This window comes from Pelophylax lessonae (assembly GCF_965119305.1).
Source record: "Pelophylax lessonae genome assembly, chromosome: 1".
NCBI lineage: Eukaryota > Metazoa > Chordata > Amphibia > Anura > Ranidae > Pelophylax > Pelophylax lessonae.
In genome coordinates, this window is record NC_138768.1 from 265,537,604 (window position 1) to 265,564,792 (window position 27,189).

The 27,189-nt window shown below is 44.4% G+C and overlaps 1 protein-coding gene across 2 annotated transcripts in view; it reads left to right on the top strand.

The window, feature by feature from the left end:
* The window catches only part of TOP3B (DNA topoisomerase III beta), a 187,905-nt gene that overhangs the window by 96,231 nt on the left and 64,485 nt on the right, over positions 1-27,189 (top strand). For both annotated transcript variants that reach the window (XM_082247853.1, XM_082247854.1), the window contains 2 exons: positions 16,696-16,786; positions 24,311-24,465. In XM_082247853.1, coding sequence (XP_082103979.1) covers positions 16,696-16,786; positions 24,311-24,465 — 246 coding nt within the window. The remainder of the gene's footprint in view (positions 1-16,695; positions 16,787-24,310; positions 24,466-27,189) is intronic.

A 27,189-nucleotide genomic window follows, 5' to 3' on the forward strand; every position in this document is an offset into this window, starting at 1 on the left:
CTCTCTCGGCCGGCAGGCAGATTTTTCCCCTCAAACCTTCAGCTGACTCCGGAGCGCTTGCAGGATCTGCACCTGGCAGTGCGGGACCTGCGGGCCCAGGGAGTGGTGGTTCCGGTGCCTCATCGGGACAGATTTCGGGGGTTCTACTCCAATCTGTTCACTGTGCCCAGAAAGGAGGGCAAGGTACGTCCGATTCTGGACTTAAAAGCTCTGAACCGCTTTGTGCGGGTTCCCAAGTTCCGCATGGAATCCCTGCGATCAGTGGTGGCTGCCCTGGTTCCGGGGGAATTCATGGCCTCCATCGACTTGAAGGATGCATACCTTCACATCCCCATTTTCGAGGGTCACCAGAGGTACCTTCGATTTGCCATTGCTGAGGATCATTATCAATTCGTGGCGTTGCCCTTTGGTCTCGCTTCGGCTCCGCGGGTTTTCACCAAGGTGCTTGCGCCGGTTCTGGCCTTATTGAGGGCCCAGGGCATTTCTGTCCTGGGGTATCTGGACGATATCCTGATTCGGTCCGCGACCAGTCAGGGCCTGGTGAACGACCTGTCCATCACAATGCAGACTCTGCAGGACTTCGGTTGGACGATAAATTTTCCGAAGTCAACGTTGTGTCCGTCGGTTCGTCTTCCCTACCTGGGGATGATTCTGGACTCTGTTCAAGCGAAGGTCTTCCTGCCGGAAGACAAGCTTCGGACACTTCAGTGCGAAGTCAGGTCCCTCAGGGACAATCAGTGCTCGTCCCTCCGGACGTGTATGAGGTGTCTGGGATTGATGGTTTCGGCCTTCGAGGCGATTCCCTTCGCCCAGTTTCACACACGGGAGCTTCAGGCGGAGGTCCTGGCCAAGTGGGAAGGGCGTCCGCAATCTCTGGTTCTGCGGCTGTCGTTGAGCCGTCTCACCCGCAGGGGTCTTTTGTGGTGGCTCCAGTCCTCGGCGGTGTCGGGGGGCAAGTCCTTTCGTCCTTTGTCGTGGACGGTGATCACCACGGATGCCAGCCTGTCGGGCTGGGGTGGTGTTCTGGGTGTTCTGTCCGCCCAGGGTACTTGATCGAAGGAGGAATCCTCCCTTCCGATCAACATTCTGGAATTGCGAGCGATAAATCTCTGTCTACTGCGTTGGACGGACAGGCTTCAGGGCCGTCCAGTTCGGGTACAGACGGACAATGCCACAGCGGTGGCCTACATCAACCACCAAGGGGGCACCAGGAGTGCCCGAGTGGCTCGGGAAGTAGCCGACATTCTGTCTTGGGCCGAGACGCACGTCCTGGCGATATCTGCAGTTCACATTCCGGGGGTGGAGAACTGGCAGGCGGATTATCTGAGCTGCCAGACCCTGGACCAGGGAGAATGGTCCCTTCACCCGGATGTCTTCCAGATGTTGTGCGCGAAGTGGGGGTCCCCAGATGTGGACCTGTTCGCGTCTCGTCTAAACAACAAGGTGGAAAGGTTCGTGGCAAGGACGCGCGATCCCACGCCTCAGACGCGTTAGTGGCGCCCTGGCATCAGTATCGCCTGATGTATGCCTTTCCACCGATTCAGCTGCTGTCCAGGCTCCTTCGCAGGTTGGCCTCGGAACCGCGCACGGTGATTCTGGTGGCACCGGACTGGCCTCGCCGGTCTTGGTACGCAGACCTCGTGAATCTGGCGGTCGACGCTCTGTGGCGTCTGCCACTTCGAGAAGATCTTCTGTCTCAAGGACCGATATTCCATCCTGCTTTACAGTCGCTGGCTTTAACGGCCTGGCTGTTGAAAGCCAGGTCCTGAAGGATAGGGGTCTTTCCCCTGAGGTCATTCCCACTTTGATCAAGGCTAGGAAGGCCTCTTCGGGGAAGATTTACTACCGTACTTGGAAGGCTTACTTTGCCTGGTGTGAGTCCAGGGGGTATTCCCCTCGCTCGTACTCGGTGTCGAGAGTGTTGGCTTTCCTTCAAACGGGCGTGGACCAGCGCTTGGCGTTGGCCACGATTAAGGGTCAGATTTCTGCGCTGGCCGTTCTCTTTCAACGCCCTGTGGCGTCTAACTCTTTGGTTGGCACCTTTGTTCAAGGGGTGCGCCATTTGGTCCCTCCTAGGAGGGAGCCTTTGCCTCCATGGGATTTGAACCTTGTTCTGTCCGTGTTGCAACATGCTCCTTTTGAAAAGATTAGGGAGATCTCGTTGTCTTTGTTGTCCAAGAAGGTTGCCTTCTTGGTGGCGATCACTTCGGCTCACAGAGTGTCGGAGCTGGCGGCCTTGTCCTGCAAATCTCCGTATTTGGTGATTCACTGGGATAAGGTGGTCTTGCGACCTAACCCGTCTTTTCTTCCGAAGAGGATCTCGGAATTTCACCTCAATGAGGATATTGTTCTGCCTTTGCTTTGCGCGAAGCCTAAGCATCCGAAGGAGGTGGCGTTGCATTCCTTGGATGTTGTTAGGGTGATCAGGGTTTACCTGTCATCAACTAAATCCTTTCGCAAGTCGGATTCTCTCTTTGTTCTTCCTGAGGGTCCTCGGAAGGGCATGGCGGCGTCGGCTGCGACCATCGCCAAATGGATCAGACAGACGATTGTGCAAGCCTATGCTTTGAAGGGGAAGGTTCCTCCTTTTCCTGTGAAGGCGCACTCTACCAGGTCTCTGAGTACGTCTTGGGCCTATCGTCATCAGGCTTCTGTGGCCCAGGTGTGTAAGGCGGCGACTTGGTCGTCCGTTCACACCTTCTCAAAATTTTACAAAGTGGATGTTCAGGCATCGGCAGATGCTTCTTTTGGCCGTAAAGTTCTTAGTGCGGCAGTGCCTTAGGGTCCCTTGTTTGGGCCCTTGGCTGTTGGGGTGTTTTTACCCCTAGGTTACTTGTTCTTTCCTGGGTTGTTGCTCCTGTTGAGCACGTTTTCCTGTTGCCCAGTTGGTTCTCTTACTTACTATCTGATGTGGGTACTGCGTTGCTTTAGGCGCGGCTGCTTTTTCCCACCCCTCATGTCTACACTGCTATGGGACGTCCCCATTAGTGACGAATATGAAGAGGCGGCGACTGTCGGAGGACGTAAGAGAAAACGTAATTTTTGTAAAATCTTACCTGTAAAATTCCTTTCTCTGAGTCCTCCGACAGTCGCCGCCCCCGCCCCTCTTTTGGGGTTTGTTTATGTACTCTACTGCTATGCTACTGAAACTGAGTTGGAAATGCAGGAAGCAGGGAGGTATTGACTGAGGGGACCACCCCCTGGGGGTGGGATATGCTAAAAGCTTTGATATTAATATATTCTGTTGCCTAGCTACTCCTACGGAGCAAAGGTCAATAACCCCATTAGTGACGAATATGAAGAGGCGGCGACTGTCGGAGGACTCAGAGAAAGGAATTTTACAGGTAAGATTTTACAAAAATTCAGTTTTTTGCTGTGTTCTTCCCACCCATCATGTTTACACTGCCTTGTGATGTCCCAAGGGTCAAAGAAGATATGGAGCTGTGTCTGTCAATGAACGAAAGAGAAAACTGGATTTTTGTCTTACCGTAAAATCCTTTTCTCTAATGTTCATTGACAGACACAGCACCCACCCCTTTAATGAGTTGGGGGTTATGTTCTTCTGACACTGCTTTTTACAAAACTGCTCATTTTTATTTATCACATAGGGAACAAAAAGTCCCGTATTTGATGATTTTTTGGTTACAGGTTCTCTCTAAGAGACCCTGGATGTCTTCCCTGCGCTCTGCTGAATGTAAGGTAATGCAATGTAGATGGCATTGCATTGCATTACATTCTTTCCTAGCCATGTTGGCCAGGGACATGTAGGAGAGGCGTACCCGGAAGTGACGTCAAACAGGTCACTTTCCAGGTTAGCAACAAGAAGGGGAGGAGAGTGTTTGTGTGTCCGCTCTGCTCCCTCACCTATACCCATTATGTTAGTCCTGTGCCCATGGACAAGCAGATGTGGTCACGTTACCAGGGGGTGTGGAAGAAATCGGGCAGCAGCGCAGTCACCCAACGTCATCCCTGCCCGGCGAATAAAAGTGACCGGCGATTGATACCAAGCCAGCAGCTCAAAAGATGTCAGTGGCCCGATGGGGAGCTCAGGGATGCTGCTTCGCTGGAACTGAGGTTAATATAGTTCTGCTTTAAGAACAAATGAATGTTTGTTTTTGTGTCATGTCAGACATAGTACTAGCAGTGTATGTTTTTTGTTCAATATATTTTTTATTGAAAAAATGCAATAGGTTACAAAACATTGTCTATATCAAAACAGTATAAAGGCATGAACATGCACAAACAGTCGAATAAATCAAAAACCGTACTAGCAGAGTATGTTAGCATTGCACATAGCGCAACTTGGATAACTGAGAACTTCCTGTGCTCCTAGCTTTATTGATAAACAGAAAAATGATACTATACAACACAGGTGCGCATGTCCCTTTAAATCAATAGTGCAATAAATGGTATTCCACAAACATGCCTCAAAAATGCAGTTGATATAGAAAATAGAACTATAAATAAATACAAAAAGTCCACAATTCATATAAATAGAAAGTCCTAACTCCAGTGGCAAATTTGCTGCCTTGTGAAATAAGGTACTGTAACGCTCCTGCGTTTTACGTATGATGTGGATTTTCAGCTGCAGAAATATTCCACTTCAGTAGTCATGTAGAAAAACGCTGAGACACCAATCCCAACTCTCAATGACTCATCATGTGTGGATGATCTCAATTCAGCAAGTAAATACACACACTCAATAAGATGTTTCCTAGAGTGACTTATGTATATAGTAACACAGTGATGATAGGCTGAAGAGACAGGTTGGGTAGAGATGGTAGATGACAGACACTTGAAAGGAAATGTTCTTGAAAGTAAGATAGTAGCAGATGGGATGCAGATAGGTTTAGCAATCATGTATGGTAGCAGATGACAGAGTAGCAGGTGGACATACAAGGGAGATCAACCCAGTGCAAGAACAGGTGGTAGTAGGCTCAAGAGCTAGCAATCTTAGATAATGCAGATGTAGTAATAGTCCTTAGTATGCAGAGCTAGATAGTGTAAGCTTTAGTATAAAGGTTATAGAGGTTTCCCCTGTGGGGTACTTATCACTAATAGCAATGTAGCAGAGGAGAGGTTCGGCAAGAGCGGATGATCTGGTAGCGGGATACAGGGATCAGCGCAGTGTGGTTCCGACAGCGAGGTATGCTTGCAAGCATGAGAGCTTCAAGACAGGTTAGCATCAAGGCACAAAGCAGTTTGAACGAACACACGTGAGTGAGAGCCGGCGATCTAAATAGCCATCCAGTCCGGCGCTCAGTGATGACAGCATCAGTCTTAAAGGTGTATGCGCACCTTACCAAAAGAGAATGGTGGGGCGCATACACTTATGAAAGAGTAATTAGGGTACCCAAAGGTACCAGAACATTACAGTACCCCTCCCTTAAGGCCGGCTCCTGAAGGCCTCTGGAGCTGGTTTGTCTGGGTACTTCGCATGAAAATTGCGGATTAATCTAGAGGCATGTATGTCAGAGGTGTTTAGCCAGGTGTCGTCTTGGGGCCCATAGTTCTTCCATCGAACCAAGTACTGAAGTCTTCCTATGTGGATACGAGAATCCAGAATCTCTTTTATCTCATATTCTTCTCCACCTTCAACTTGTACAGGAGGAGGAGGTGGGATAGTAGGCCTTATTCCTTGGTCAGGAACATGGGGCTTCAGTAGTGACACATGGAAAATGGGATGTATTTTGAGGTCTATTGGCAATGTAAGCTGTACTGCAGCTTTTCCAATAAGTTTCTTGATTGGGAAAGGTCCCAAGAACAGAGGTCCAAGCTTTTTGCTAGGGATTTTCAGTCTTAAATTTTTTGTTGAGAGCCAAACGAGGTCCCCGATAGCGTACTGAGGAGAAGGTCTTCTGCGAAGATCATAGTACTTCTTTTGTTGACTATGAGCGTGTGCAATGGTAGTATTAAGCAAACCCAGAGAGTCCTTTATTTGGGTAAGATAGTCTGAGGCTACTGGGTTATTTGAAGGAAGGATGCGGGGTGGAAGAATAGAGGGATGAAACCCATAGTTCAAGTAGAACGGACTCTGCTTGGTCGTACTGTGGGTTGCGTTGTTGTAGGCAAATTCTGCCAGAGGGAGAAGATCCACCCAATCATCCTGTTGGTAAGAAGTGTAACAACGTAAATATTGCTCGATGCATTGGTTGACTCTTTCAGTCTGTCCGTTGGTCTGCGGATGGTAAGGAGAAGTGAGCTTCCGCTCGATCCGTAGTATGTGACATAGTTCTTGCCAGAACTTGGAAATAAATTGTGATCCACGGTCAGACAGAAGAGTTTTTGGGATACCATTTAACTTAAAGACATGTTTCACCAGGAGTTCTGCCGTTTGTTTGGACGAAGGTAGTCTGCGAATAGCAGTGAAATGTGCCATTTTTGTCAGATGGTCCACTGACACTAAGATGGTATTAAATCCTTTGGAAGGAGGCAATTCCACTATAAAGTCCAAGGACACAACTTCCCATGGAGTTTGGGGTATTGGTAGACTGCATAGTAGACCGGATGGTCTCGTAGTGTCAATTTTGGACCTGGCACAGACATTGCATGAAGAGATGAATTTTTGTATAGATGTTTTCATGTCAGGCCACCAGAATTGCCTGGTAATCAGATTAAGAGTCTTTGTCATACCCATATGTCCTGCCATAGGCACATCATGCGATAATTCCAAGATCTTGGTGCGTATGGTAGGTGGTATGTAAAGTTTGTCGTTGTAGTAGAGGAAGCCTTCTGCATCAGTATTTAGTTGTGGTGGGGGTGAATCCAAACTTATACCATGCAAAACCTCTTCCTTCAAGGAACGGACAACTCCAATAATGCGTTTGTGAGGTATTATAGGAACGGAAGGGATTTCGAAGTCGTTTTCTTCAGTTAGTCGTGATAGTGCATCCGCCTTTTTGTTCTTATCTGCAGGTGTGTGGGTCACTAGGAAGTTAAACCTTAGAAAGAATAGTGACCATCGTACCTGTCGGTGAGAGAGAGTTTTGTTAGTCTGAAGATATTGGAGATTTTTATGGTCCGTGTATATAAGTATTGGTAATTGGGTGCCTTCGAGTAGATGTCGCCAATTCTCCAGAGCCAATTTTATAGCAAGCAGTTCCTTTTCACCCACGGGGTAATTTATCTCTGGACTGCTTAGGGATTTAGAAAAAAAGGCGACTGGATGAAGTGGTGAAGTGTGAGTTGGTCGTTGGGAGAGTATTGCTCCTACTGCCATGTTTGACGCATCTACTTCCAGAATGTATTGGAGGGATGGGTCTGGATGGCGTAATATGGGAGCAGAAGTAAACCTTGTCTTTAACAGGTGAATATGCTTTATTTGCTTCATCTGACCATTTGAATGTTTTTTTAATGCTAGTGAGCTGTGTGAGGGGTCTCACAATGGCAGAGAAGTTTCTGATGAACTTCCTGTAGAAATTCGAAAATCCAAGGAATCGCTGTAGCGCCTTGCGTGTGGTTGGTGTAGGCCAATCCTGAATGCAGGATATCTTACTCATGTCCATCTCGATTCCTGTTTTGGATATGATGTAGCCTAGAGACAGTACCTCTTCTTTATGAAGCAAGCATTTTTTCAGTTTCACATAAAGGTTGTGTGCAAGCAATCTCGATAATACTAGTCTTGCATGTCTTATGTGTTCAGACAGGGATCGTGAATATATAAGTATATCGTCCAGATATACCACAACACAGACATCTAGTAAGTCTCTGAAAATATCGTTTATAAATCGTTGAAAAACTGCAGGGGCGTTGCATAGCCCGAATGGCATTACCAGATATTCGAACAATCCGTATCTGGTTCTGAATGCAGTCTTCCACTCGTGTCCAGCACAGATTCGAATGAGATTGTATGCTCCTTTCAGATCCAATTTTGAAAAATAGGTAGCTCCACGCACCTGCTCAATGAGCTCAGGGATAAGCGGCAGAGGATAGCGATCTTTTATTGTAATAGCATTCAATTGCCTATAGTCGATGATAGGCCTGAGACTTGAGTCCTTGTTGCGGACAAAAAAAGAGTCCTGCTGCTGTGGAAGAAGTGGAAGGTCTAATAAAACCTTTCTTCAAATTCTCATCCAAATAGTCTTTGAGATGGGAAAGTTCATCCTGTGAAAGAGGATAAACATGACCGAACGGCAATTTGCTATTTGGGAGTAGATCAATGCTACAATCATAGTCTCGATGGGGAGGTAGTGCTTGAGCATTTTTCTCAAGAAAAACCTCAGAGAGATCCTGATAACATAGTGGTGCAATCTCATCTGTCACCACAGACAGGATCTTCCCGAAAGACGGGAGGTTACACGTACCCTCGCAATAACAAGAGAGGAAGGCCAGGGTCCATTCCTTCCAATCTATGGTTGGTTGATGTGTGTGCAACCAGGGAAGTCCCAACACAATGGGAAAGTGGGGTGAAGGTATTAGATCGAAGGTAGTGGTCTTCATATGAGACCCGTTAGTAGTGACTAGGAGTGCCTGTGTCTGATCAGTGATCGGACCAGAGGATAAAGGAACACCGTTAATAAGACTTACTGAGACAGGTTTAAGTTTAGAAATAATAGGAACTTTATTTAAAGCAGCAAAACGTATGTCAATATAATTTCCACAAGATCCTGTGTCAATCATGGCCTTAGTAGTAATCCTGTTCTGGTCCCACTTTAATGTTAAGCAAAAAGAAAGGTAAGGGTTAGTGATTGAAGTTGTCAATCCCCCTAGGAGGACATGTGAACACTCACCCTTCTTTTTGTAGACTAGGGGACAGACGTTTATCTTGTGATCCGGGGATGCACAGTACAAGCAGAGATTACCAGATCGTCTTTTGGCTCTTTCCATAGTTGATAGAGGTGGGCGTATGGTTCCTACCTCCATAGGAACGGGGTCAACGGCCGAAATCCGAGAAGAACTGGATAATGGCATTCCCATTTTCTCAGCCTTTCTTTCTCGTAATCTTCTTTCTCTATCGCTCATTGACAGACGTAGTCTTCTTGATTCTCAAGAGCTGGGTTATGTTGTCTCCGCAGGAGTAGGACTAGGCAGAAAGACAAAACGTTCTGGCTCCACCTTAGGGGCAGTCCCTGAGGGTATATCCTCCCTCTCTCTGCTACAGGGAATCAGTTTTTTTCTGTCTAGTCAGGAGTAAGGACCTAAGTTCCTTGCTGGGATCTTTTGGTCCTGGCAAAGACTTTTTTCTTTAGAAAAAGACATTTTTTAGGAGATGGATCAGACAGACGGTAGTACAGGCTTATTCTATTAAGGGTCGGGAGCCCCCATTCCCTGTTAAGGCGCACTCCACTCGGGCGCTTAGTGCGTCATGGGCCTTTCGCCATCAGGCGTCAGTGGTCCAGGTGTGCAAGGCGGCTACCTGGTCGTCGGTGCATACCTTTACAAAACATTATAAAGTTGATGTAATGGCATCATCTGATGCCGTGTTTGGCCGCAAGGTTTTGCAGGCCGCCATTTGAGGAGACCAGTGGTCTGCCTCGAGGGTTTTTTTCCGTTGGAAATTTTTCTTTTGAGTCTCATTCTTTGTTTATAATGAGCCTTTAAAACTTCTAGTTTGGCACCGGTTGGGCCTTCTAGATTGGATTTGATTTTTGTCAATCCCACCCCTCATTTGTGGCACTGCTTCTGGATGTCCCAGCTCTTGAGAATCAAGAAGACTACGTCTGTCAATGAGCGATAGAGAAAAACTGATTTTTGTAAGATCTTACCGTAAAATCCTTTTCTCTTAAGCTCATTGACAGACGTAGTACCCGCCCCTCTATCATTGAGTTGGGTTGGGTTAAATTCTCTGTTACTGCTTTAGAACAGAACTGATTCCCTGTAGCAGAGAGAGGGAGGATATACCCTCAGGGACTGCCCCTAAGGTGGAGCCAGAACGTTTTGTCTTTCTGCCTAGTCCTACTCCTGCGGAGACAACATAACCCAGCTCTTGAGAATCAAGAAGACTACGTCTGTCAATGAGCTTAAGAGAAAAGGATTTTACGGTAAGATCTTACAAAAATCCATTTATCTATGGTGATACTGAGTTGTATCAATGCATCCAGGGTTTTTGGCAGATCCGCTCGGGCGAGCTCGTCTTTAACGGCCTCTGATAGGCCAAGCCTAAATTGGGTTTTCAGAGATGCATCATTCCATTCTGAATCAAGGGTCCATCTCTTGAATTCTGCGACAAAGTCTTCTACAGGTCTCCTACCTTGTTTCAAGGATCTTAATTGAAGATCGGCAGTACTCTGCCTATTGGGATCATCATATAGGCTAGTGAGTTCTGCTAGGAACAAGGCATAGGAGTTGAGAAGCTGGTCGTTTTTCTCAAAGAGAGAGTCTGCCCAGGCCCGAGGATCGCCTGTTAGGTAAGAAATAATCGTACAAACCTTAATGTGATCAGTAAGGTAGGTACGGGGTTTTAGCAAGAAAAGTAACTCACATGCGTTTTTTAATTCGCTAATTTTTTTGCGATCGCCTGTAAATACCAAAGGAGGATTTATTTTGGGTTCAGGGGACTGAGCAGTGGTAAGTTGTGTCAGTCTAATTACCTGCTGCGACAGAGCCTGATTGTCTTCTTTTAATTCAGCAAGTGCGTGTATTAACGCAGTTACTTGCTGTTTTAATTGTGTCATCTGAGTGGTTATTTCTGCTGAATCCATTTGTGGTTCGTTCAATCTGTAACGCTCCTGCGTTTTACGTATGATGTGGATTTTCAGCTGCAGAAATATTCCACTTCAGTAGTCATGTAGAAAAACGCTGAGACACCAATCCCAACTCTCAATGACTCATCATGTGTGGATGATCTCAATTCAGCAAGTAAATACACACACTCAATAAGATGTTTCCTAGAGTGACTTATGTATATAGTAACACAGTGATGATAGGCTGAAGAGACAGGTTGGGTAGAGATGGTAGATGACAGACACTTGAAAGGAAATGTTCTTGAAAGTAAGATAGTAGCAGATGGGATGCAGATAGCTTTAGCAATCATGTATGGTAGCAGATGACAGAGTAGCAGGTGGACATACAAGAGAGATCAACCCAGTGCAAGAACAGGTGGTAGTAGGCTCAAGAGCTAGCAATCTTAGATAATGCAGATGTAGTAATAGTCCTTAGTATGCAGAGCTAGATAGTGTAAGCTTTAGTATAAAGGTTATAGAGGTTTCCCCTGTGGGGTACTTATCACTAATAGCAATGTAGCAGAGGAGAGGTTCGGCAAGAGCGGATGAACCGCTAGCGGGATACAGGGATCAGCGCAGCGTGGTTCCGACAGCGAGGTATGCTTGCAAGCATGAGAGCTTCAAGACAGGTTAGCATCAAGGCACAAAGCAGTTTGAACGAACACATGTGAGTGAGAGCCGGCGATCTAAATAGCCATCCAGTCCGGCGCTCAGTGATGACAGCATCAGTCTTAAAGGTGTATGCGCACCTTACCAAAAGAGAATGGTGGGGCGCATACACTTATGAAAGAGTAATTAGGGTACCCAAAGGTACCAGAACATTACAGGTACTCACAGTGCCTATATATATATATATATATATATATATATATATATATATATATATATATATATATATATAGTGCTTTGCGAAAGTATTCGCCCCTTGAACTTTTCAACCTTTTGCCACATGTCAGGCTTCAAACATAAAGATATAAAACTGTAATTTTTTGTGAACAACAAGTGGGACACAGTCATGAAGTGGAACGAAATGTATTGGATATTTCAAACTTTTTTAACAAATAAAAAACTGAAAAATTGGGCGTGCAAAATTATTCAGCCCCCTTAAGTTAATTCTTTGTAGCGCCACCTTTTGCTGCGATTACAGCTGTAAGTCGCTTGGGGTATGTCTCTATCAGTTTTGCACATCAAGAGACTGAAATTTTTGCCCATTCCTCCTTGCAAAACAGCTCGAGCTCAGTGAGGTTGGATGGAGAGCGTTTGTGAACAGCAGTTTTCAGTTCTTTCCACAGATTCTTGATTGGATTCAGGTCTGGACTTTGACTTGACCATTCTTACACCTGGATATGTTTATTTGTGAACCATTCCATTGCAGATTTTGCTTTATGTTTTTGATCATTGTCTTGTTGGAAGACAAATCTCGGTCCCAGTCTCAGGTCTTTTGCAGACTCCATTAGGTTTTCTTCCAGAATGGTCCTGTATTTGGCTCCATCCTTCTTCCCATCAATTTTAACCATCTTCCCTGTCCCTGCTGAAGAAAAGCAGGCCCAAACCATGATGCTGCCACCACTATGTTTGACAGTGGGGGTGGTGTGTTCAATGTGATGAGCTGTGTTGCTTTTATGCCAAACATAACGTTTTGCATTGTTGCCAAAAAGTTAGATTTTGGTTTCATCTGACCAGAGCACCTTCTTCCACATGTTTGGTGTGCCTCCCAGGTGGCTTGTGGCAAACTTTAAACGACACTTTTGATGGATATCTTTAAGAAATGGCTTTCTTCTTGCCACTATTCCATAAAGGCCAGATTTGTGCAGTATACGACTGATTGTTGTCCTATGGACAGAGTCTCCCACCTCAGCTGTAGATCTCTGCAGTTCATCCAGAGTGATCATGGCCTCTTGGCTGCATCTCTGATCAGTCTTCTCCTTCTATGAGCTAAAAATTTAGAGGGACGGCCAGGACTTCGTAGATTTGCAGTGGTCTGATACTCCTTCCATTTCAATATTATCGCTTGCACAGTGCTCCTTGGGATGTTTAAAGCTTTGGAAATCTTTTTGTATCCAAATCCGGCTTTAAACTTCTCCACAACAGTATCTCGGACCTGCCTGGTGTGTTCCTTGTTCTTCATGATGCTCTCTGCGCTTTAAACGGACCTCTGAGACTATCACAGTGCAGGTGCATTTATACGGAGACTTGATTACACACAGGTGGATTCTATTTATCATCATTAGTCATTTAGGTCAACATTGGATCATTCAGAGATCCTCACTGAACTTCTGGAGAGAGTTTGCTGCACTGAAAGTAAAGGGGCTGAATAATTTTGCACGCCCAATTTTTCAGTTTTTTATTTGTTAACAAAGTTTGAAATATCCAATAAATTCCATTCCACTTCATGATTGTGTCCCACTTGTTGATTCTTAAAATTACAGTTTTATATCTATGTTTGAAGCCTGAAATGTGGCAAAAGGACGTAAAGTTCAAGGGGGCCGAATACTTTCGCAAGGCACTGTGTGTGTGTATGTATGTATTTATATATATATATATATACACACACACACACACACACTCAGGTGCTGTCCATCATGCAGAGCCTCTTAATGAACACTGAAATGTCAACAAAGGGAGGTCAACTGCACTTTTAATTGTAACTGATCAGAAGGTGTCAGGCTCCAATGGTTGTATCACCACAAATAAGTTCAGACCGGGCACTGCTTACTAGATCTTACCCCCAGCCGCACACCACATAATCAGGAGAAGTCTTATGGTGCAGTACATTATAAAATGAGCTTAAAGAAAAAATATATTGTACTTGCGTAGCAGACAAGCAAAATAACCACTCCAAGCTCCGCTGCAGGACCCGCCGATGTGCACAAAAGCCGCTCCGCTTTACCCTTAATAAGGAAAGGAGGGCAGAACTTTTTCTGTAAGGTCATCACGCCCATCAGCAGGTCCCGCTGCAGTGCATTGAAGTGCCTGTTTTGGACATCCTTGTGGTGATGCATGCATTGGGGCCAACCAGTGGAATTTCTGATTGGTTACAATTAAAAGCGCAGTAGATCTTTCTTTGTTGAGATCTTGATGTCCGATAAGATGCTCTGCATGAGGGACAGTACCTGACCACTGGAACACTTTTTTATTATTTTGGCAATGTGAGCACCTTAATTTCCTGCTGGAGTTGGGACTTTATATGTGGATCAATGAGGCTGCACTGATGGGCAGTAATGAGGCTGCACTGATGGGCGCTGATGAGGCGGAACTTATGGGCACTGATAGACTGTGGTTGTGGTCTGTGGTTTACAGATGACAGGGCAGGGTCAAAAACAGGAAGGGGTGTAGCCTTTACAAGAAGGGGTGGGTCATATTTAAATTAGGGGGTGCCCAAGTTTAGTCAGGCCTAGGGCAGCACAAAACCTAAATACACCACTGTACTCGGCGTGACATCTTTTACAATACACCAAAAAAAAAAAAAAATGGGCTAACTTTACTGTTTTTTTCCCAAAAATTGCGTTTGAAAGACCGCTTCGCAAATACCGCGCGACAAAAAATATTGCAACTACCGCCATTTTATTCTCCAGAGTCTTTGCTAAAAAATATATATATATAATGTTTGGAGGTTATAAGTAATTTTCTAGGTAAAAATACAGATTTGAACTTGTAAACAACGTGTCAGAAATGTTAAAAAAAAAAGTAATCATCAGGCCTAAAATGTGTATTTAAAAAAAAAAAAAAAAAGTTGGGCAGGAGGTGAGATGTCCATCCGTGTTGGGAAATTGATTGTTGGGCCCCTTTTCTGTGCTCTTTGGTGCCCTTTATGGTATCATTTCACCATGGTGCACCGCTGAGTTCACTGGGAATTGTCTTACTGTGTTTGCACATGGTATCATTCCACCATGGCTTCCTGGTGACTTCTGTGCTTAACATGGTATCATTCAACCATGGCTTTTTGAGTTCACTGGGAATTGTCTTGTTGGGTTTTTGCACATGGTATTCACCCCACCACGGCTTCCTGGTGACTTCTGTGTTTGAATCATGGTATTGTTCCACCACGGATTTTTGAGTCACTGGAAATTTTCCTCCAACATCTGTGTTTGCACATGGTATCATTCCACCATGGCTCCCTGGTGATCTCTGTGCTTGCACATTGTATCATTCCAACACAGCTATGCTGTTAAGTCACTGGAAATTTATTTTCCTCCAACGTCTGTGTAAAGCACATGGTATCATTCCACCATGGTTTACACTATCAGCCATTCACGGCCCATGCTCTACCAACTGCACTACATACAAAGGAATCCAATATTGTATTTATACCCCCCCATTTACAAAGCTTTCCAACTTATGGAGACTCAAATTTGACATTAAAATTTTACATTTTAAACTCAAAACCAACATTAAAATCTTTCTTATTGGCTTGTATATCTCTTCCCAATCCTTCCGCCTCTATAAACCGTCCAGAAACTTAAATTATTCGCATTCTACCATCCCTGAGCTGACAAAACCCATTACCCAGAATCCTTTGCGAAGATATGCAAATGAGCTGGTGCATCCAGCTAACTGATAACTGTCACCAGTGTGCTTATGGCAGCACTTCGCCCCAACCTGCATTTTTTTCAAACGGCTGCTGCTGTGACTGATCACATGCGTCACCATGGCAACGGCAGGTCTGATCAGAGAATTAGATGGCTCCTTCCTCAGCTGGGAATGATTGGAGGGTCTGTATTCTTTCTATCAATTCACAGAGATTATCAGATATTTCTTTTTTTTTTTCTCTCAAAAATCCTGCCCCCTCCTGGCTGTCATTTACATTGCGCTTCTATGGGGTGTACATGGAGGAGAGCTGTTTGGGGATGGTGATTAACCCTTTTACTGCCGCTGACATACGTCAGCAGCAGTAGGGGGGGGGGGGGGGGGGTTACACACACTGCATCAGCCGGGAATGTGTGCAAATCTGACAAGCTGACTGTTGGCTGTCAGATGGAAACGATCGGGCGGCTGTGCACTTTCACACACCTTGGCAGCACTGGAGAGCACCAGCAGGGGGCACCAGAGGAGGAGGATTGGGGCTGCTCTGGGCAGTACCATTGCATAGAGCAGGTAAGTATAACGTGTTGCCCTAACGTTGTATAGCGCTGCGCAAACTGTTGTCACTAAATCCTGTATAATCATAATAATAATAATATAATAATGTATATTTATTTTATTTTTTTAACAATCAAATTTAGTTTAGTCCATGAATTGTGGAATTTTTATTTCTAGTGGATCACATTTTCTATATGAACTGAATTATTTGAGGCGTATTTATTTGTGGAATGCCTTTTTTTGCACTATTGATTTAAAGGGAAATGTGCACCTGTGTTGTATAGTACCATTTTTCTGTAAAAGTCCAGCATTCAGACACAGTTGGGTACTGCAGTCTCCATGACATACTGAGCGCAGGTTTATCCTATTATTTAAGTTTGTGGATAAATAGCAATGACTTGAAAAGAGTGAAGTACAGTACAGGTGTTGAGTCACATTTCTCCTCTGACAAATGCATGTCTAGGCTGTCAGAAAGCGTATCCAGTTAGCTAGAACAGCAGCGAACAGATGCCAGACCTCATTTTAGTACTGATTTTCACTGTTCACACTCTATACTTCTTGCTATTTATATATAACTGATTTTATTTGATCTTCTTATCCAGTATGTTTAAATATCTAAGTATATTTTAATATCTTTGTGTGTCCTGCTTATACTTCAAAATTCATAGAGCAGCACAAAACCGATTTTGTTCTGTTAGGTGAATCCCCTGGCAACACCACAGTATCAGTGGTAGCCAAGTAATTATAATAGGGAAAATTTGGTTGTGCTTTGTCCATGCCATTAATAGATGAAATATCCTTGTTTTTCTGTCCTTAAAAAACTACTATGTTTATGTCGAATTTGGTACTGCTATATAATTTTAGCGTTCTTTTGTAAACACAGGCTCACCCAGTTACACTGAAAATGTTGTGTATGTTTGCTGACGTGTATTCAGAATGAGTATTTTGCCTGCAGGTGGAATCTGTCAGTAAGAAAGAGAAGGCCAAGCAGAGGCCGCAGGCATTAAACACTGTGGAAATGTTGCGTGTGGCAAGTTCTGCATTGGGTATGTTGGAAAAATATTTGCTTTTGCTGTAATAAGTGACTTTACAGATATACAACTAGCTGATCTAACAGTGTTATTACCATCAAAAACACACCTGAAGATATATCCTATACTAACGGAAGTCATACTTTGGGGTTGAATTTATAGCATTCTAAATGGGGAAAAAAAACTATCAGGGAAAGCATTCAATCAAATAACGGTTATTTTTTAAAGCAGTATTAAACCCAAATGCAAACATTTATTTTATCGCAGCCTACTAAATCTTAGATGTGATCACTGCATTCGTTTTTATTTTTGAGGCTTTTTTTTTCTACTGATAAACCAAGTGACTCAAAAAGGAAGGTCACGTGACCGCGCCCAGGTAAATTGAATAAACTTAATAAATGTGTTTCTGAGCTGCTAGTCTAAAAACAACATGTGTTGGTGAAAAATGCAAAACAGGATAAGACAGCGCTCAGAAGTGGTAAAAATTACATAAATTACCTAAAATGGTGTATACATTAATAATCTTTGACATAAATATAAAAATAAAGTGACAGTGCACAGTGCAAAATATCGCAAAAAATGTGACAGTGCAGAAAGACTCTAAAAAGTCTCTAAATTATGTACCAGTAAGGCTCCATGCACACAGGGCGTCATAAAAACGAGCTCCAAAGCTGTTTCTTGACGCCGGGAAAAAGCAGCTGTAAAAACGTGCTTTCAGTAGCTTTTTCCATTAGCGTTATTGCACGTTTGGCCACAGTAGCTTTTAGCAGCGTTTTTTCTGCCTCCATTCAAAATCAATGGTTCCCTATGGGAGCCTATTGATTTGAATGGAAGTCGCACCGCAAAAAGAGCAGAAGACCGGAGAGGGAGAAGACGGGATGAAGATTTTTAATAAACTTTCCAAAACGTCTCCTGTCGTTATTTACACACACTACCTTTTATGGGGTGAATGGGTAGGGGTACAGTGTACCCCATACCCATTCACATAGGGAGGGGGTCCGGGATCTGGGGGGCCCCCTTGTTAAAGGGGGCTTCCAGATTCCTATGAGCCCCCTGCCCACAGACCCCCCACAACCACCGGCCAGGGTTGTGGGGATGAGGCCCTTGTCCTCATCAACATGGGGGCAAGGTGCTTTGAGGTGGGGGGTGCAGAGCCCCCCCTGCCCCAAAGCACCCACACCCCCCCATGTTGAGGGCGCGTGGCCTGGTATGGTCCAGGGGGGGGGTGGGGCCGCTCGCTCGTCCCCTCCCCTTTCCTGGCCTGCCAGGCTGCATGCTCGGATAAGGGCCTGGTTTGGAACCTGGGGGGGGGGGACCCCACGCCGTTTTTTTTCCCATTTTGGCGTGGAGTTCCCCCTCAAGATTCTCACAGCGCAAGTCGGATCACCCTGATCCGACTTGCGGTGCGACTTCCATTCAAATCAATAGGCTCTCATAGGGAACCATTGATTTTGAATGGAAGAAAAAAAAACGTATAACGTGGCTGAACGCACGTTAAGCAACGTTATTCAGCCTTTAGCAACGTCAGACGTTTTTACACCTTGACGCTGCAGCTCCAGAACGCACAGTTCCTGGGTTTTTTTTGGAGCTGTAAAACGCCTATGCCACTTGGAGCTCCTAAAAGCTCTATGTGTGCATCAGGCCATAGAATAACATGGATGGGCGTTCTGCAGCTGCAAAAAAAAACGTCTGACGCTGCTAACAGCAGCTCCAGAAACGTCCAGTGTGCATGAGGCCTAACAGTCTTAATATGCAAATGCAAATGTAGTGTCAACAACAAAAAACAAAACAAAGCAAAAAACCATCCGGTGACTTGAGTGCTCTGTAATCAAAAAAGGTGACTTCCTTTTTCTCACAACTTATGCATATGATGAAAGCAATCCTTATGTGCAAAAATGCAAATGCAGTGCAAACAAACAAATAGTCCAGTGACTTTTAAAGTGCTCAGTGCTGTGAAAAAGTGCTTCTTAGGCGAGGTAGGGAGAGGGAAAGAAAATCCACCAACAGGTGTTCCACACACTTACCAGATGACCCCTTGGGGTCTAGCTTTGGTAAGTAGTATACTGTATACAGGGTTCCAATAGGATGGAATGCCGCCCCAGCTCTATCCACCTAGAGGGATTGGTAGATTCTTCCTCCAATGCCTTTCGCTCAAACACCACACAGACCTCCAGCACTGTGCAACCTGTAAAGCTTTTCCAACTACTGCACAGCTATTTTCTTCTATTTTTCATCTGTTGATCCAGCCAGTAATGCCCCGTACACACTATCAGATTATCTGAAGACTTTTGTCTTCAGATTTACCTTTTCTATGTAGTGCAAGGGCCTGCCGGATTGCATACAAATTGAAAGTGTTTAGGTTTGACCTCATATTATATGGTTTTGGTAAGTCTGCAGACAAAAGTCTTCAGATAATCTGATAGTGTGTACGGGGCATAAGTCTGTTGTTTTTCAAAAGTGCAAGCTCTTTTCCAGGTGTATCAGTTTACATGGATGATAGAAACCATTTAACAATGGCAGGGGTTCTTGCAATGATCAGTTTTTATATGTAAAACCTTTATCCCAAAAGGAAAAAAACTGTTTGCCATAACTGATTATGAAGTGGGAGCTGGAGATTGGATTTTATTTGTTAAGCTGGCTGGCCATAGATGGGTAGAATTTCACATGAATAATTTTTGGAAAAGAATGTTCTAAAAATGGTTGTTTATTTTTCTAATTAGTGGGTCAATTCGACGTTTATATTAAACTTCAGTTATAGGAAAATTCAAAGAAGCAGGATGGAAATTTTTTTCAGTTTATGTGATTTTCATTTAGTAAAGTCAATTCATTCCAAAATCAAATGTTAAAAGGAAACAACATCTTTTGAACGACAAACAAAGATTCTGAAAATTTTCATACAAAGTTTCCTAAGACTTTTCCTAAGAATTTTCATTTAAATATCTATCCATCTATGTTCAGCTTTAGGGCCAGTTCACACTGGGAATCACACCGGAATGTGTTGTGTGTTCCTGTGCCATTCACATGCAGTTCTGTTCGATTTCAGGCCATTAATTTTGAATGGGCTGAAAACACCACACTGCCTCAAAAGTAGTGCATGCACTACTTTTATAATCTCACTGCAACTGGATCAAATGATAATTATGTACCGGTGTGGACAGATGCACCACATTTGCGACCTGCATGGGGTGTCATTTATTGATATTGACACCTACTGCAGATCGCAACTGCAGTGCGTTTTAAACATAGTGTGGGAAATGCACATGGAACATGGGTTTCCAGCACAGCATTCAGGTGTGAACCGGCACTTAGTGAGTCTAAACTACATACATTTAACACTACCCTTCCACACAGACTAAAAATGCTACTGTTTGCTGTACCCTCTGTTCTCCTTCATCCAGAGTGGGGGCATTCTAATAAAGGAGGTGTGTTACTGACCAGATCACAGTGAGTGGAAGCCAATGAAGGGATTGGCAGAGAGGGTTGGAGGACACTGAACGGTTGGTAAGGTGGATAAGTCTTGCAGCTGCATTCATTATGGATTGAAGGGGGGATAATCTATGTAAGGGTAATCCAATGAGGAGGGAGTTGCAATAGTCGAGGCGAGAGATAACCAGGGCGTGAATTAGGAGCTTGGTGGTGTCATTGGTTAAAAAGGGCCGTATTCTAGCGATGTTGCGGAGGTTAAGGCGGCATGATTTGGACAGGGATTGGATGTGAGCCTGAAAGGACAGTGCAGAGTCCAGGGTTACCCCTAGCACCCTGGCATGTGTGGAAGGACTAATAGTTATTCCATTGATCTTGACAGAGAATTCTGGGGAAGGGGCACGTAGAGGAGGAAATATTATGAGCTCGGTTTTAGATAGATTCAGTTTGAGGAAGTGGTGAGACATCCAGGCTGATATGTCTGTTAGTAGATCAGTGATGCGGGAGGAGACTGATGGGGTGAGCTGAGGGGTAGAGAGGTAGATTTGGGTGTCATCAGCATAGAAATGGTAGTGGAAGCCATGGGAGGCTATTAGCTGACCCAGGGAGGAGGTATAGATTGAGAATAGTAGTGGTCCAAGGACAGAACCTTGGGGGACCCCAACAGTAAGAGGAGTTGCAGAGGAGTAAGTGGAATTGTAAGTGACACTGAAGGTGCGGTGAGATAGGTAAGATTCGAACCAGTGGAGAGCACAGTCACGGAGACCGAGCAAACTGAGTTTTTTGAGAAGGAGGGGGTGGTCAACAGTATCAAAGGCAGCCGAGAGGTCCAAGAGTAAGAGTATCGAGTAGTGACCATTGGTTTTTGCTGTTAGTAAGTCATTTGTAAGTTTTAGGAGAGAAGTTTCTGTGGAGTGTTGCCGGCGAAATCCAGACTGAAGGGGATCAAGGAGGTTATTCTCAATGAGGTGCTTGGCGGTTGTAGACTAAACGTTCAAGGAGCTTGGAAGCAAAAGGGAGTAAGGAGATGGGTCTTAAGTTATTAAGATTGGAGGGGTCTAGCGAGGCTTTCTTTGGTATGGGAGTTACTAGCGCATGTTTTAGAGAGCTGGGGAAGATCCCAGTGGAGAGGGAGAGGTTGAAGATATGAGTTAAAGAGTGTAGGATAGAGTCAGAGGGTGACCGTAGTATTTGAGAAGGAACAGGGTCCAGGGGGCAGGAAGTTAGGTGGGCATTAGAAAAAATTTTAGTAACTTCCTCTACAGTAGTTGGGTTAAAAAAGGGAAGTATTGATTGTGCAGGAGGACAAGGTGAGTAAGGTGAGGGAGATATCTTTAGTGTAAAAATCTCTTCACGAATTGTATCGATCTTATTTTTGAAGTGATTGGCAATCTCTTGGGCAGTGAGTAAGTTAGTGGGTGGAGGCAATGGAGGACGAAGTAGAGCGTGGAAGGTAGAAAAGAGTTGACGGGGACTGTGTGAGAGGGTGTTAATGAGAGTGATAAAGTAGGTCTGTTTGGCGGTGTGTAGGCAGGAACTGTATTTTTGGAGGGCAGATTTATATTGACTGAAATCTTGCTGTGACTTAGTCTTACGCCACATTTAACAATGGCAGGGGTTCTTGCAATGATCAGTTTTTATATGTAAAACCTTTATCCCAAAAGGAAAAAAACTGTTTGCCATAACTGATTATGAAGTGGGAGCTGGAGATTGGATTTTATTTGTTAAGCTGGCTGGCCATAGATGGGTAGAATTTCACATGAATAATTTTTGGAAAAGAATGTTCTAAAAATGGTTTCCAACCCCACCTCCTTTCCGTCCACTAGGCCTGGGAGAGTGAGTCCACAGGAGGCCACCATGGGAGAGGGCAGCAGGAGAAGGAGAGTCAGAGTCTTGAAGCCAGGTCTCAGTAATTGCAAGCAGGTTGAAGGAGTTTGTGATAAATAGGTCATGGACAGGGGTGAGTTTGTTGCAAACAGAGCGGGCATTCCAGAGGGCGCAGGAGAAGGGGAGGTTGGCTTGAGGCAGAAGAGGAATAGAAACCAGATTGTGTGGATTTCGGCTGGTGTTAGAGGATAGGGGGTGATGGGTATGTCTGCCAAAGGTAAATGATGGGGGTCCAGGATTTGGGGAAATATCTCCAGAGGTTAGGAGAAGCAAAAGGGTGAGGGAGGTGATATGGGAGTATGATTTATGAGGGGGGACACATCTCAGTGTCCTGTAGATTTTATTGGTGTGTGGGTTCAGAATCAGCAGGAGTTGATGAGTGCAGTATAAAGGTGAAGATAGGAGTGAGGGTGATATATACAAGCTGTGGGGCGGAGATGAGGGGTGAAGGAGAGAAAGTTTTAGGAAAGAGGATGCAAACATGAGAAGGAGAATTAGGGATTGCATAATACAGGGTGGTGAGATTGAGATGTAAACTGAATGTGAGATGGAAAAGCAGTATAGAGTCTCAGATCACCTGTAGTCTGTCTGTTGGCTTGCAGTTGTATGCTTTGTGCATTCGCTGAAGTGCTGAGCAGAAGTGTAATACTTAATCCAATATTAATACTTTATTCAAGATAATAGTTGCCAGTGCAATCCCTGCCTGTGCAACCCCCTGCCTGTGCATCCCCTAGAAAGGGCTTACATTTATACTGAGTTGGGTGGAGGTATTGCCAATTAATCAATTAGGATTGCATAGGAGGGACACATGGCTGACAGAATAAACTTCTCACACCAAAAACAGACTACAAGGAATAGCAAGAGGGCAGAATGGCAGAGTAATAAAGATAAGGACAGCTCATAATTTGGGTAGAGACAAGAGAAATCAAAACAAACAAATCAGTGTTCAATGGACAGAGGTAAAAGATTTTGAAAGCAGCATAAGAAAGCAGCATATGATTACCATTAAGCACATTAGAGAAATGATTCTGTTTCAGTTAAAGGTGGATTTTGAAAGCAGCATAAGAAAGCAGCATAATACCGCTTTAACCACTTGCCGACCGCCGCACGACTATCTACGTCGGCGGTCAGCCCCTCACAGGCAAACTAACGTAGGGCTACGTTGCTTGCTTGTGAGGGTCTAGGGAGCGAGCGCGCGCCCCCGGGGGCGCGCTCCCGCTCCCGCGTGGTCACGGACCCCCCCGCGCGTGTGACCAGCGGACCCGATGTCCGCCGGTCACTCGGCGATCGGCGGGGGAGAGGGAGAATGTCAGGCAGCTTGTGTAAACAAACTGCCTGTCATTGTCCTCGCTGCAAAGACACTGATAAAACGGATCTGGTATGTAGATCCGTTGATCAGTGTCCTTACAGCTAGAGCCACAGCCAATCACAGTAGAAACCACGCCCCTAGGGACACACACAGCCCCTCCCTTCCAAATAAAGTTAACCCCTTCACTACCAGTGTATTTTTACAGTAACAGTGCATATGTATAGCACTGATTACTGTAGAAATGTCACTGGTAACCCCAAAAGTGTCAAAAATGTCAGTCAAGGGTCCGATCTGTCCGCCGCAATGTCGCAGTACCGCAAAAAAAATCGCAGATCGCCGCCATTACGCGTTAAAAAAAAAAACAACAAAAATGACAAAAATCTTTCCCTTTGTTAGTAAACGCGATAACTTTTGCGCAAACCAATCAAAATACGCTTTTTGCGATTTTTTTTACCAAACATAGGTAGCATAAAACAAATTGGCCGAAAATTTTTAAAAATTTTGATTTTTACATTTTTTTTGGGGGGAATTTCATATAAAAAAATGTGAAAAATATTGCTATTTTTGCAAAATTGACGCTCTTTTTTTGTTTATAGCGCGTGATCAAAAAATCGCACAGGTGATCAAATACCACCAAAAGAAAGCTCTGTTTGTGGGAAAAAAAGGACGTCAAATTCGTTTAGGTACAGCGTCGCACGACCGCGCAATTGTGCGTTAAATTCACGCAGTGCCGAATCGCAAAATACCCCCTGGTCGGAATGGGGGTAAAATCTTCCGGGGCTTAAGTGGTTAACATCTGCTAGAAAAGTGTTAGCTTCACTTTTCTTTGCAGTCATCTGTGAAATAAAACAAATCTAACCAGCTCTGGAGGGATACATGGATCAGGCAACTGCACATCTCACATTTTCATTCTGTTTCAGGAATGGGCCCACAGCATACAATGCAGATTGCGGAGCGATTGTACACACAGGGTTATATTAGCTATCCCCGAACAGAAACCACCCACTACCCAGAAAATTTTGACCTGAAAGGAACACTGAAACAGCAGTCCAACAATCCTTTTTGGGCTGATACGGTGAGCAGAGAATTTGGAGTTTTAACCTTTTAGGGGTTATTTACTAAAGGCAAATAGACTGTGCAGTTTGCAAGTGCAGTTGCACTTATTGCTTAGTGAATGTGCTGAGACTCTGATTTCCATCATCCAATCATGTTCAAACAAAAATGGTTGTTTTAATTTTCCTTGAGCTTGATTGGGTATTCTTTACAAAGGTAAAGTTTTACCACATTCACTAAGCTTTGGGAAAAATTAGTGCAACTGCAAAGTGCACAATCTTATTTCCTTTAGTAAATCAACCCCTTATTGTCAGTACTGTTGTATTTTTTATTTTTTTTTGGTTTTAAATGTGTTTATTAAAGTTTTCTTCACATACACAAGAGACTAAAAAACACAACTAAAATAAACAAAACAAACCAAAATATCAGAAGCACGTGCTATCCACGCAGGGGTGCTGGATCAACAATAACACATAAATGTCTAATGTATGCACGAATAGCACACGGATAGAAAAGGATCATTACATCGAGTAGGAATGTAGAGTGCAAAATAACATCGTCTCTGAGTGGGAACTAACTTTCCGTGAGTGGCCCTGTCCCAGTTGAGGAAGGAGGAACTCAAAGAAAACATGACTGTAGTAATGTAGCAAGCAGTCACGGTGATGCTGTGACCGAATCATCTAACCATTTAGACTAAAACCTTTCGAATTTTATGGGACAACCCCTACTCACATAGGTATCCTTATAAAGTGGAGGACTATTGTTTACTAAGCCTTTCCAAACAGGGATAGAGGGGGGGGGGGGGTGTCTGCTTCTTCCAATGTAATGTGATAGCCTTATTAGTGTAGAAAAGAAGACCAACCAGTATTCTTTCTGCAACAGTAGGTATCAGATTTTCTACTAAACCCAGTATACAGATCTACATGGAGAGAGGTATTCTAGTTCCTGACACTATTGATTACAGACAGCACTTCTGACCAAAATCCAGTGATAACCAGACAGGACCTGAAAACGTGGGAAAAATCGCACAGGTAGTGGCCGCATCTCCAACACACTGTAGGATGAAAGTGACATGAATGGATGGAAGTGACACATGTCTGGAGGGTGTAAAGTAGGCCCTTTGGACAATTTTAAAATGTATCTGTGAAGAAATCCAAGTGCGGAATGGGAGGTTCCAAATATCATCCCAATCATCATTGCCCAGGCGTTTGATGTCCCGCTGCCACTTGGCCCTAAGACCAGTCAGGGTGGGAAGAGATGTTGTAAGTAGATGGGCATACAAAAGTGAAGTGGGTTTTTACATACAGTCATTGTTATGCACTCCTTCAAGGGCTGATTGAACCACTACAAGGGGGGCTTGAGGAAATTGGCTGAGAAAGGCATGGATGAGCTGCAGATATTGAAACAAATAGGACAGAGGGATATTGAATTTGGAGGATAAGTGCGACAGGGATTTTAGTTAGCCACCCGATGAGATGCGTGAAATAAGTTTTATGTTGTATTGCCCACGCACCTGGTTCGAGCATTGTATAAAAATGGGACATAAATGGGTTAGCCAAAGTGAAGTATTAGGCAAGAGTGCACCCACCTGGACGTGTTCACACCTAAGGCACACTGTCCAGGCTCTAATGGTAGTAAGCGGGTATGGGGCTTTCGGCTCTCTGAACAAAAGGAGCTGTAATGCCTCAAGGGAAAAAAAACACTGCCGCCTCCAAGATGGTGGAGGTATTAGAACAGTTTGGGGAAAACCACCAGGCTGCTGTTACCAGCTGTGTGGCCAAATAATATTTATGGCAATTGGGAAAAGCCAGGCCCCCTTGAATGGTAGGGCGCATCAAAGTGGTCAGTTGTATCTCGGGGAGCTAGCACCCCCTAGAAAAAAAAATGAAAAAACTTGGTTGAGTCAATAGGAAAAAAACTTTGGGATTCAAGAGGGGCAATGGCAGAATAAGTAAGTGAATTTGGAGAGGATTTTCATTTTGATTAGGTTTGTCTGGCACAAAAGCGACAACAACAGCATCTCCCATGGCTTTAAGCTTCTGTTTGGTTTCCTGGAATACGGGGCTTAAGAGGTAGGTAGTCTGGGGCCCTGCGGGAAACCCGAACACCCAAGTATTTAAATTTTTCCACCCATTGGATTGGCAGGTCTGGTGGGGCCAAGCCACAGGCCTATGGGTCTATAGGAAACAGTAGGGACTTAGTCAAGTTAATTTTGGGACTTGTGATCGAGGGTAAGAATTCAAAAGTTGTAATGCACCCTGAAGGGAGGGACCCGCGTCATGAAGGAATATTAGTAGGTCATCTTCAAAAAGGGCAACCCTCTCCTCCAGCCACTTAATACGAAGCCCTTTGATTTCAGAAGACATGCAAAGCACTTCTGCCACGGGTTCAAATGCAATGGCGAAAAGGGCCGGATCGAGACGGCAGCCATGGCGGGTGCCCCTATAGGGCTGAAAGGGGACCAACAAACCCCCACCCAACCTAACCAAGGCCGTGGGGGAATTATAGAGGACATGAAGCCATTTAATAAAGAGCAAGTGAAAACCCTTATGTCTAAGTACCTCCGACAGAAAAGGCCTCTCAAGGGTGTTAAAGGTCTTCTCAATGTCTAGGGAGACCACTACCCTTGATCTTGCATTTAAATGCTGGGCATGGATGTGATAGTACTGTTGTATTTGAGCAATATTTCTTTGTTTGTGCAGAAAAATGAAAGCAGAAGTTCAGTCAAATCCTAACTATACCCAAA